We start from the raw sequence: 11,362 nt of genomic DNA, 5'->3' as shown, positions 1-11,362 counted from the left end.
CCTGACCCACCGCCCTCCTCGACCCGGCCCAGCCGCCCCTTCTCCCCAGCCCAGCCTCCGCTCGGCGCCGCTCTCCCGGCGCTTTGTTCGTGGGGCCGGCGCGGATCGCGGGGCGCCGGGCGGGCAGGGGCGGCGCGGGCGGCGGCGGTGAGGGGGGCGGGAGCGGCTAGGGGCGGTGCTCTCCGGGTCCCGCCCCCGCCCCGCCCCCGGGCCGCCCGCGCTCCCACCGCCTCCAGGGAGCTGCGTCCCGTCCTGTCCAGTCCGGTCCCCGGCGCGGCCCGGCCCGCGCGCTCGCTCCGGCCCTTCCGCCGCCCTCGGCCCGCCATGGCCAGCCTGCGGCCGTCCGGCCCGACCCCGCTGCCGCCGCTGCTGCTGCTCCTGGTGGTGGCCGCGTGCCCCCTGCCCGGCGTCGACGGGACGTGCCCGGAGCGCGCGCTGGAGCGGCGGGAGGAGGAGGCGAACGTGGTGCTCACGGGCACCGTGGAGGAGATCCTCAACGTGGACCCGGTGCAGCTCACGTACTCGTGCAAGGTGGGCCCCGCCGGCACGTTCCATAGGGGCGGCCGTTCCAACCCTCCTGGAGCCCGGGCTGGGGGACTCTTGTCTCGCGATCCCGGCTCCGAACCCGAGCCCCCCCCCGCCCCCTCGCGATGCCTGGCCGCCCGCGGAGACCCCCGCCCAGGCCGTGGGAACCAGCCCCAGACGCCCCGCAGAGCCCGCGCCCGCGCCCGCTTCCTTGGCGACCGCCGAGCCCCCGGGTGGGGCGCCGGGTCCCGGAAAACTCGCGAGCGCCGCAGGGAAAGTTCCACCGCAGCCCCACCGAGCGGCGCCCAGGCCCGGGGGCCCGGTCACGTCCGTCCCTCCTCCCGAAGCCCGCTGTGCCGCCCCCTACGGAGAGTGTGGCCCCCACACCCCCTCCCCACCTGCCCGAGGAAAGGGATGAGGGGCCGGGGAGGAGACGCTTTCTGCCCGGGGCGGAGGTGGGGGTTCCTCTGGGTCAGTGCTCGCCCCCCAGGACTTTATCAGGGCTGGAGGGGGTGGTCGGGAGAGGGGGTTTCACATCTAATCTCCAATCCCGGGGACCCCGGTGGGGGTGCTGCAGTGCCGGGTGTGGGGGCAGGCGCTGAGAAGGGGGCGGGGCCGTTACTGAGCTCCACTGTGCACGGGGGGTGGCCCGGCAGGGGCAGGTGCCTCATCCGCTCCCGGGAGAACCGCATTTCCCCCCGGCCACGCGAGGGGGGCTTGCGGGTTCTCTCCTTCAGTGAGACCTGGCAGCCCCCGGGGCACGTATGGTGGGTTTTAAACCACAGTCCATTCCTAGGGTGTGCTCAGGGGACCCAGGCCCCTCCCCCACATCTGGCCCCTAAAACTACCTCCCCGACCAGAACTCGGATCATTCCTCTTGCTTGGAGATGGGAACGGGCAGCAGCTCCTTGTAGCTTGGCCTGTGAGGGCTACTGCTGGGCTCCCCCGCTGGGCCCCCTCCCCTCCACCTCGGGGCACTTTGCCAAGTCCCTGCAGGATTTTCCCGACTTCCTCCCTGCCGCTCCTGGGTGTGGCTGGGGTGGGGGGAGGCGATGAAAGCTGCCCGCCCTCCCCCTGCTGGTTTTGTCCTTCTGAGCCTACTGTGTGTCTGGAGGTCGGAGGGAGAGGGCTGGGCCTGGCTCACCCAGGCCGCTGGAGGGTGGAGGGGGTCCCTGCAGATGCTGCAGACCCTAGGATCCCAGCAGGGGGGACGTAGGCAGGTGAACTGGCCACCATTGTCTTTCATCCCCCATTCCAGCAGCCGACCCCCCAGAGCTCCTGAAGAAAGAGGCCATTTCTCAGGGGGCTGGGCCCCTGTCGGGGGACCTGTTCCTTTGAGGGCAGCCCGTCGTTCAGCCTACATCTCCTGCAACCCTCCTGCCACCCCCATTCCCATCCCTGTGGACTGTGAGCATCCCAGGGCACAGTTTGTCTGAGAAGGTGCCCTCAGGGCCCCCAGAGCCAGAGCAGGGAGGGTGGGGCTGCCCTGTGCTGCCCAAACTTGATTTTGTGGTTCTCAGGCTGCCTTTACTGCACTCACTGCTGCACTCACTGCGGGAGCCTGGCGGGAGGAGGGGTCTTTTATCTCCTGGGAGGGGGTGTCTTAGCCCACCCACAGGGCTGCAAAGAATGCAGCTGGCCCAGAGCCCTGAGCTCAGAGCTTGTCGCCCGGAAAGTCTATCATCCATGTTAGCGTCTCCTGGCTCCATCCAGGGCAGGCCAGAGTAGTGGGTGGGCAGACGGGGAGAGTAAGGCAGGGAGGCAGGCAGCCCAGGCCAGGTGGGTCCCCTTCCCATATCCAGCCTGAGCTGACATGGGCACTATTGGAATCGGGGTGGCTGGGGTCAGTTAGACCTGGGGGTTGGGAGCTGTTTCCTGGAGGAAAAGGCCCAGACGCCCCAGGCTGCCGTTTGCCTCTGGCCTCTGTGGCCTCCTCTTCCCAGTGGGAAGTGGATCACTGAGACCTGCCCCCCATTCTCCCCCAGGTTCGAGTCTGGCGGTACTTGAAGGGCAAAGACGTGGTGACTCAGGAGAGCCTGATGGATGGCGGCAACAAGGTGGTGATTGGCGGCTTTGGAGACCCCCTCATCTGTGACAACCAGGTGTCCACTGGGGACACAAGGATCTTCTTTGTGAACCCTGCGCCCCCGTACCTGTGGCCAGCCCACAAGAACGAGCTGATGCTCAACTCCAGCCTCATGCGCATCACCCTGCGGAACCTGGAGGAGGTGGAGCACTGTGTGGAAGGTGCGTGGGGCCAGGGCGACCGAGGGGCCCGAGGGGAGCGTGCTGTAGGCTGGAGCAAACTCTCGGGGTCTGACCTCCTTGCAGCTCCCCCGCTCCTCGGCTGTGTCTCTGCCATCTCCAGGCCATTACCAGTGCTCCCCCCAAACCTCCACAATGCCACCATCTTTTGTCTTGAGCCGAGCAAGTCCCAGCCCTGCAAAGGGACAGGCCTCCGTCTCTTAGCCTCCCCTCCCCCTCCCTGGCTCTGTACCTCGTAGAGGGTCCTTTTCTCGAGGAGAGGCTGGGACCAGGTGAATGAACACCAGCTGTTCATGTTCCTGCAGAGGCCCAAACATCTGTCTAGACAGGGCCCAGATGTTGAGCAATCCCTTGGGGGTGGGGCCTATACATGGGGGCACAGCCCCCTTGTGTGTTCCAAGGCCTGTCATTTCTGGGAAGGGGCAGCTCTGTGGGGTGAGGGCTTCTGTGGGTTTCAAGGGGTGTGGGACTCCGTTATCGAGGTGGAGAACTTTTTCTTGTCGCCTGTCCCCACACGTCTATTCTGAATGGCCTGAGAGCATCCCTCCCCCACCACAGCCTCTGGGAGGTGAGCAGGAATCACATGACCAGGGCTCTCTCCCCTCACCCCCCTTCATCCCAGTATAGTCCCAGTTAGGAGTTGAGATCCTTGGCTGAGGAATGTGGCAGGGAGAGCGTAAGAACTGCCGTTGTCCCCACATCCTGCCTGTCCCCTCTTGGCTGCCTAGTGATGTATGGCGGGGGGGGGGGGGGGGGGGAGAATGTTTCTCCCCAGGGGAGTAGGAGGGGTCTGTTACTTCCTGTCCTGGGAAGGTGACCCTGTCCCTCTGATTTGCTCTTTTGGCCAGTAGGGAAGTCCCCCTTCTACCCAATTTAGTGCTGTGATGCTGGCTTGTTTTTTTGTGGGGTCCTGGATGGTGGACTCATGGGGCCTGGAGAGGACTGTGCTTGGGAGGCAGACCCAAGTGGGCGGGAGCCCCATGATGTCTTGCCCAGACTGTGGTTGGCTGCTTCTGGGGTTGCCTCGTGGTCCCGGCCACAGCGTCATACAGAGGAGCCAGCAGGGCTGGGTGTCCTAGTCCCTTGCCAGCACTGGCTCGACTGAGGGGTCTCAGCCTGGCTGTCCTCCTCCCTGGCAAGGACTTGAGACTCTGGCCTCACTCTGGAAGCTTGTGGTTGAGGGAAAAGATGGGAGTGAGACGCGGGGACCGGGCAGCTATGTGATGTGATGCTGTGTTGTGGGGTGAGTGGGGGCTAAGGAGAGGCTGGAGAGAGGGTCAGGACAGAAAATGCCCTCTCCCTTGACAGGGAAGCATCGCGAGGGTCAACCATTAAGTGTACTGCTGGGTGGGTCCAGCCTGGGGGTCTGTGATCAGTAACTGAGGCCTTATGTGGGGGTCAGAAGGCATGTGGCGTGAGGGCCACCACGGGCACAGCAAGATTGGCCATCCTGCCAGAGCCCCACCCACACCAACCCGGCTCTGGACACACCAGGCTGGGCAGAGAGACAGCTGGACAGGAGGGTCCACAGGGAGAGCCCCCAGCTAGGACTGAGACTTGACCTACTGTGTGCTGTCTGCCCTGGCAACCAACGCTCAGGAGCAGGACCCAGGCTCTGGCTGGGGCAGGTGCTGGGACGCACAGGCCAGTGTGCAGCAGAGGGGTGAGTGCCCAGGAGGGCTGAGCCACCGGACCCTCCTGAGGTAGGCCCCGCAGGGGGAAGGTCCGGGGAAAGGAGTTCCTGGAGATGAAGGGAAAGGAAATGGCTTGGAGCCTTGTGGGTGGAGGCCAGGAGCCGGGAGGGGAGGACCCAGACTGAGGAGCCTCCCACTGCAAGGCTCTGGATTTGAGCTGGGCCACATGGATCTGCTTTAGAAGCCAAGGAGGGCGCTGAGGGCAGTGGGCTGGGCGCTGGGGCAGGGCTGATACATCACAATCCTGGTTTAGATGAGAGGGGGTGTCTCCCCTGAGTGCCCCAAAGCCTGAGGGACAAGGTCCCTGGAGCTAGGGCCAGGCCGGGGAAGGAACAACCTTGTGCCCAGTCCCTCAGGCTGGGTGGGTGGGAGGAGGGGCCACCTCCTGTTCTGTAGGGGATGAGAACCTCAGACCCCACCCCAGGCTCCAGGAGCCCAGGCCTCAGCCTAGTGAGGAGACAGGGCCTGAGATAAGCTGTCCCTTCCCCGTCTGACTGACCCCATTTTGCTTCCAGGGCCCCCCAGGGCCCAGGGCGAAGTCTGAGCAGCCACTGATCTGTGGAGGTCACCCCAAGACCACCGGGTCTCACTTGTCCCTAGCACACTTCACCCCCTGCAAGGCCCAGAGCAGCCAAGGTGGGGGCCTCGTCCTCCCAGGCCCACCTCTTCCTCCTCCCTGCCTGGGTCCTGAAGGGCACCTGCTGCTCTCAGCACACCTGTCCCCAGCTCTGCTGGGACCTGCCTTCCTCTGTGTCTCTCTGGGACCTGCAGGGTCTTCCTGGCTCTGCTGGTCAGGCCCCTTCCCCAGCCTCTGCCCCCGGAAGGCACCTCCTCCAGTTCTGACCTGGGGAACCACATTCCTGGCATAACTGAGACAGGTATGTGTCCCTCCCTCTGCGCCACCTTTGGGTGAGGGAGGCCTGTAGCTCTGGGACAGCCTCTTCCAGAAGGAGACTCCTCCCCCCTGCTGCTTTGTCGGGGGTGTGGCCTGGCCTCCTCCACTGACAGCCACCCCCACGCTGAGCCTGCCCAGGCTGGCAGCTGAGCAAGCATCTCCTCCAGCCCTTGGCCACCTTGTCCTGGTCAGGGCACTGCCCACTTACTCCACCACATGAGGCTAGTCCTGGCCTCCCCTGCAGCCCCCAGGAGGACACAGGCTGGCCGAAGGCCGGCAAGGCCGCCGGCGGCCCTCCCCTCCCCCGTAGGAGCCAGGAGCAGAGAAAGGAAGTGTTGTTTGCCCCCGCCGGGCCTGGCACAGGGACAGGGGCCTGGCACAGGGACAGGTCGAAGTGAGTCTGGCGCTGGCCCTGCCCAGCCCTGAGACCCGGGTCCTGGTGATCACACTCCCTGGGCAGCGGTGCTGTAGAGGAGTGGGCCCTGCATGCCAGGAGCTGACCCTCCATCTGCCCGTCAGGCAGGTAGCCAGCTGTCCGGGGACGTTTCTGTGCTCCCCCCCCCCCCCCCCCGCCGCCTGGCACTTAACCTCTGCACCCCTTGCGATTCCTCGGCCTGTCCCACCCCCTTCACATTCTTCCCCGCTGACGGGAGGTGACTTCTTCCTGTTCACGGCTCCCTCTCCTACTCTCCTACCCCCTCTGCACTGTAGGTTCCCACCCCGCCCCCTCCAGGCCCCGCCCAGCGCCCTTCCTGGCCCCTCCCCCGGCCGGGCCTGGAAGAGGCAGGTCGGGGCTAGAGGCTGCCCGCCCGCCTGCTCCTTTCCTCCCGAGGCTGGGGGAGCTGGGGGCGTGCCTGCCCAGGTGGGGCGGGTCCTTCCACCTGGCGTCCGGGGTGGGAAGGCACCGTGGGCGCTCCCAGTGCGCAGGACTAGACGTGTGCGGGCAGGGGCTCCACGTGGTCCAGGTGCTGGCGGGTGGCGTGCGATCCTGGGGGCAGCTAGGGCCTGTGACCTCGTTGCTCCCTTTGGGCTGAGTTGGTGGAAACACCGCTTGGCTTTTTCCATACGGACCCAGCCCCTTGCCCCCCACCGAGAGACGAGCCCAGCCTCCGTTCTCCCCCCACAGACTGGAAATGGGAGGAAATTGTTTTGAAACTGCCCTCCCTCCTCCCTCCCTCCGTCACATGGGGGTGCTGGACGGAGCGTTCTGGTGGGGCCTGCCCGTACCCTCGCAGCCGCTGGGTGCTGGGGCCTGAGCTGCACAGGTGAGGGATCGGCAGGTTCCCTAGCCGAGGCCTAGAGCTAGCTGGCCGAGGTCTGGGACTGCACGTTGGGGCAGGAAGTGCAGGGACTGCCCCAGGAAGTCTGGGTGGGGGGAGGGGGAGCGCGCCCAGACCTGGGGCCTCAGGTCAAGCAGCGCCATCCTCACCATCCCCTGTGCATCCAGGCCAGGCGGCCTCCCCCGGCCTGTCTGCTTTGCTTCCTTCCTGGAGGGTTAGTCCCCCAACCCGCAGCGGGGAGGTAAACAGCTGCAGGAACACCCCCCCCCCCCCCCCCGCCCGGGTCCATCCATAGCCCATAGCTTCCACCTGTGGAACCCAGGCCAGCTGCAGTTTCCCCCCACCCCACCCGCCACGTTCAGCCCTTGCCCAGAGGCCTGGGTGGAGGGCCATGGACTTCCTGTCTGCCCTGCCCTCCTGGCCCCAGCACCCCCTCACCACAGGCCACTGGGGCTGCGGCACCATCACCACAGCAGCCCTAGCGGCACTGACACCCCAGAGACCCAGGAAGCGCCTGCCTCTCACTCAGAATGGGACAGCACCCCAGTAAGTTACCCCAGGACAGTGACAGTGTCGCAGCTCAGCTGAGGAGGCTGCTGTGACCCCTGTGGGTTTGCACTGGGGCCCAGAAGTGGTCATGTTGGAGTCAGGCTGCGGCTGGGATCTGGAAAGGGGTGATCTAGGCCTGCCGTGGGAAGCTCCCCTCCAAGCCCCCCCCCTCACACACACACACCCCGCAGACCCTGAGAACTTCCTCTGAGGAAGGCCCCCTGCCGGGCACTGACAGCTGGGCCTGGGAAGGGGCAGAGGCCCCTCCTAGCCACTCCCTCGCTGCCCCCCATGGAGAGATGCAAGGAGAGGGAGAGCTCTCAGCTGTGTGGCGTGCACAAGTGCATGTGCATGTGTATGTCTGTGCACATGCACTCTCAGCCTCAGACACAGTAATCTGTGCACAGGAGGATTCTGGTCAGAGCCACAGCAGGTGGCCTGTGGTTCCCACCATGCTGGTTTCCTGGAACCAAAGCTGGTTTCCCTGTGCTCTGTTGAGGGCCAGGGGCCCTGCAGGAGCGCTAACAGGAGGCTGGTAAGGGGCAACCTTTGCTTGTGTGCAGGCCTTGGGGACAGGGCTCCAGCCTCTGTCCTCTGTGCGTCCCAGCCTCTGCTTGCTGTAGCTGCCTCGTCCGCTCCAGTGTCCAACTGTGTGTGTCTGTGTGCATCCCTCCCTCCCCTGAGCCTGGCAAAAGGCTGGGCACCTCCTCCTACACCTCTCAGTGCTGGAAACCAAAGGACTGTGTTGAGGGCCTGAGAGTCCCTGGGGGGCCATTTGCTCCCTCACATACCTGCCAGACCCTGAGTCTGACACAGGGCTCTGGTGGGGGTCGCTGGACTGAGAGGGGCCTGAGCTTCCCCTGCTCCTCCCCTCAGCAGCCCTGTCAGTCACCAGGCGCTAGGCCCCGGGCAGAGCAGGCAGCCTGGTTTGGCTGTGCTGGCACCTGTCCCTCTGCTCACAGAAGTGAGGCCCCAGTGCACACCTGGGCCAACTGTGGCCCTACCTGGCTGCCAGTAGGGAGGGGATGTGGGCCCACTTCTCTTCCTGGAGCGGGTGGAGGGAGGCTCAGCATGTCTGTTCATTCATTCATTCATGGTTCCTTTCTCACCCACATTCCCATCCACCACCCCCAGTAGATCCTCAAAGGGCCACTGGGAGGGGCGGCTGCTGTCACCTGCACAGGCCCCTGCCGGTTCCGGGTGTGCCTCCCAAGGAGGCCAGGTGTGTGCAGGGGGGAAGCACATTTTGGGCAGAAAGACAGTGGGATGAGGTGAGCAGCGGGTGGGCCCTGTAGTGGGGATGAAGGGTAATGGGGGGCGTGGTGCAGGGAGAGGGCTGGGAACCCACAGCTCACTGCCAAGCCCTGGATGGGAACTGAGCCGATCCTCCTGCTGAGCCAGCCTTCCACCTGACAGCTGGCATCGTTGCCGCTGGTCCCATTAGCGCAACCCCCCCCCCCCCCCCCGCTTTCGTCCACACCCTGGTGGCCCCAGAACCTCCCTGCCCCGTTTGTCTTTTCCTCTCTTCAGCTCTCTCCTCACTGGGTCTCCTGTCTGTTTGCTCCTTTATTCCCTGGGTCTGTCTGCCACCCCTCTTCGTCCTGATGTCCAGCTGGCTGCCATCTCCAGGAAGTGCTCCCTCACACCCCACTCAGACCGTGGTGCTGGGCTGTGTATCACCCATGGCCACACAGCTGGGTCCTCGACAGAAAAACGCCTCCCCACTCACCACTGACTCACTGACCACACCTGGGCACCTCCCTTGCTCCCCCAGCTTTCTCTTTCCTTCTGGAGATGTGCTTGGAGCAGTCCTGGAGGAAAGGGGTGGTGTGGGTCAGCCCCACCCCATCCCTACCTTTCTCCAATGGTCTTCTCCCTCCTCTGTTCCACTGGCGCCCCCTAGCGGCTCTGTCCAGGCTCCCTCCCCCTGTGCTCCCCGGCCTGAGGACCTGCCCACTGGCTCCTTGTCACCCTGGGTCTTCACCGCACTGGCTCTGCCCAGCCTCCTGCAGCCTCCTGAGCCTGTTCTCAGCTGGGCACAAGTAGTGCCTGTTTGAGGGCTCCCCCTCCAGGGCTGTCACACCCCTCTCCCCCTGATTCAGGTCTCTGCAGATTATCACCCCTCAGACCCTCAACCTAGTGCACCACTGCCACTGGGTAACCTGAGCTCTAGAACTTTCCTGACTCTGGACACACCTCCCGCTTTTAGCCCCTCAGGGAGGAGCTCAGGCCGGCTGGGGAGGGAGGGAGAAAGGGAGCGAGGGAGGGGTGCCTGCAGTGCCTGCAGCTGCCTTCCCCGCTCCCAGCCCAATGAGCTGTCCCTGCTGAGCTGCTTCCAAACCCTCATTTAATCCCACCGTCCTGCAGAGCGAGCTAACTCACAGCCCCTGGAGTCAAACGTGAGCACCTCCGGCCTCACCTGCGGCTGATCTGGGCCTGGGCTGGACGCCACCTCCTTCCCAGGGGCTGGCCTGGGTCCAGCAGCTGTGTCCTGTTGTGAACCGCCAATTGTCTGCTAAGGCTGGGGGAGGGGCCTGCCGCAGCCTGAGACCGGACACCAGGAGGCCCTGAGGGGGCAGTTGGGGAGGGGTCTGCTCTGCTCGGTCCTTTTCCCTCCCCCGCCCCCTCCTCCGTCGAGGCAGCCAGACACCTGTGACGTGCGAGCGCATTTAGTGGTGCGTGTGCGCAAGTGTGACGTGCCTGCCCCAGAGAGGACAGCTCCCCCACCCCCGATCCTCTTCCTCTGGATGTAGCCAGGCGTCATCTGCATGAGAAAGGAGCCTGCAGGTTGCCAGGGGCTGGACTCCGTCCTCTCTAGACCCCATCCCCCACCTTCCTTTTCTGGGCCAGAGAAGTACAACCAGAGCCTGTGCGTGTGCACACGCTTGTGTGTGTGCTATGTGGATGAGGACCCAGCTGTGTTGCATGAAGGTGAACGTGTGTGTGAGGTGCCCAGTGTGTATGTACACCGGTGAGTGAGTCGGTGTGCACGCACGCAGCTGACACCAGTGCCCATGCAAACTTGAGTGGGTGTGTGCATGCCTGTGTGGCACCTCGAACACTGAATGTGTGTACATGTGTGTGTAGTTGCATGTTGCTGTGTGTGAGCCTCGAGTCCAGGGGGCTGATTCCGCGCTCTGAGCACCCTCTCTATTCCTTTGTGGGGCGTGAGCCGCCTGGGCTGGTCTGGGCTGAAAGACTGAGTCTGAAGATCCCAAAATAGCTTTGGTCGCCTGGATTCCCCTCCCCCAGCTGGGTCTGGGGCCTCAATGGCCCTTTGTCTCTGAAGACCGCCAGCCCCTGTGGGGGGCTCGGGCTCGGGCTGGGGCTGGGCTGGGAGGGACCAGGCATCCTGGCGGTTCCCTTTCCCCCAGGCCGGGGCGTGCCGGCCCCAAGCCCCACCCCAGCGTTGGCTGGTTGGCCAGCCCCTCGTAGGCAGATCCCAGGGTCCCTGCCAGCCCCCTGGTCTCCCTCCGATCCCAGGCTTACGCTTCCCACACCTTGGTTTCTTCCCCTCCCACTTCACGGAGCCCCCAGTTGCAGTGGCAGCAGCAAACGGCCTGTGCGTGTGTCCCCCGTGGGCCCTGGGCACCCTGGTGTTGTCTGAGGGGCCATCTCTGAGCCAAGGGATGCGGATCCAGTCCTGGGGGGCTACAGAGAGAAGCACATGGGAAAGTGTGTGACCCTGGGCTCCCGGCCAAGCCGTGCCCTGAGATAAAACGTCAGACCCTGCCCTGGGTGCTCCCAGTCCAGGGTGGTGCCGCAGGAGCCACGGGCACTATCAGTGTGGTGTGGGCAGTGCCAAGGTTCAGCGAGGTGTGGGGCGGGGTCGGTGGGAGGCCCCTGAGGAGAGGGAGGCAGCTGAGGGTTAGGGTCGCCAGGGGCTGGAGGGGTTGTTGCTGTGGGTCCGCCGGGCATTGAGTGGGGGAACCACTCTGATCGGCGTTTCCTGCAAGGCTTTATTGGAACCTCGGGTTCCAGGGCTCCAAGAGTTTGAAGACCTCTGCTGGGGGTGATGAGGACCCTGCCTGGGGGGCTGACCCCGTGTGGGGTGTGGCATTCGTGTGCCTGCTGAAGGACAGAAAGGAGTCGAGGGATGGACCTGGCAGACTGGGCGCTGGCAGCAGGTGGCTGCCCGTGAGGAAGGCTGAGTG

At 64.9% G+C, this 11,362-nt stretch overlaps 1 protein-coding gene across 2 annotated transcripts in view; it reads left to right on the top strand.

Annotated features, from left to right (window-relative positions):
• Window positions 1–210: 210 nt before the first annotated feature.
• Window positions 211–11,362, top strand: part of AGRN (agrin) — a 32,372-nt gene continuing 21,220 nt past the window's right edge. Inside the window, exons 1-2 of one of the 2 annotated variants that reach the window (XM_079776099.1) lie at window positions 211–531; window positions 2,511–2,772. In XM_079776099.1, coding sequence (XP_079632225.1) covers window positions 325–531; window positions 2,511–2,772 — 469 coding nt within the window. In that variant the 5' untranslated portion in view covers window positions 211–324. The remainder of the gene's footprint in view (window positions 532–2,510; window positions 2,773–11,362) is intronic. The other variant, XM_079776100.1, reaches the window with a different exon arrangement.

This window comes from Cnephaeus nilssonii (assembly GCF_951640355.1).
Source record: "Cnephaeus nilssonii genome assembly, chromosome: 7".
Classification (NCBI taxonomy): domain Eukaryota; kingdom Metazoa; phylum Chordata; class Mammalia; order Chiroptera; family Vespertilionidae; genus Cnephaeus; species Cnephaeus nilssonii.
The sequence above is the reverse complement of the archived record's forward strand: the minus strand, read 5'-3'. Positions and strand labels throughout refer to the sequence as shown.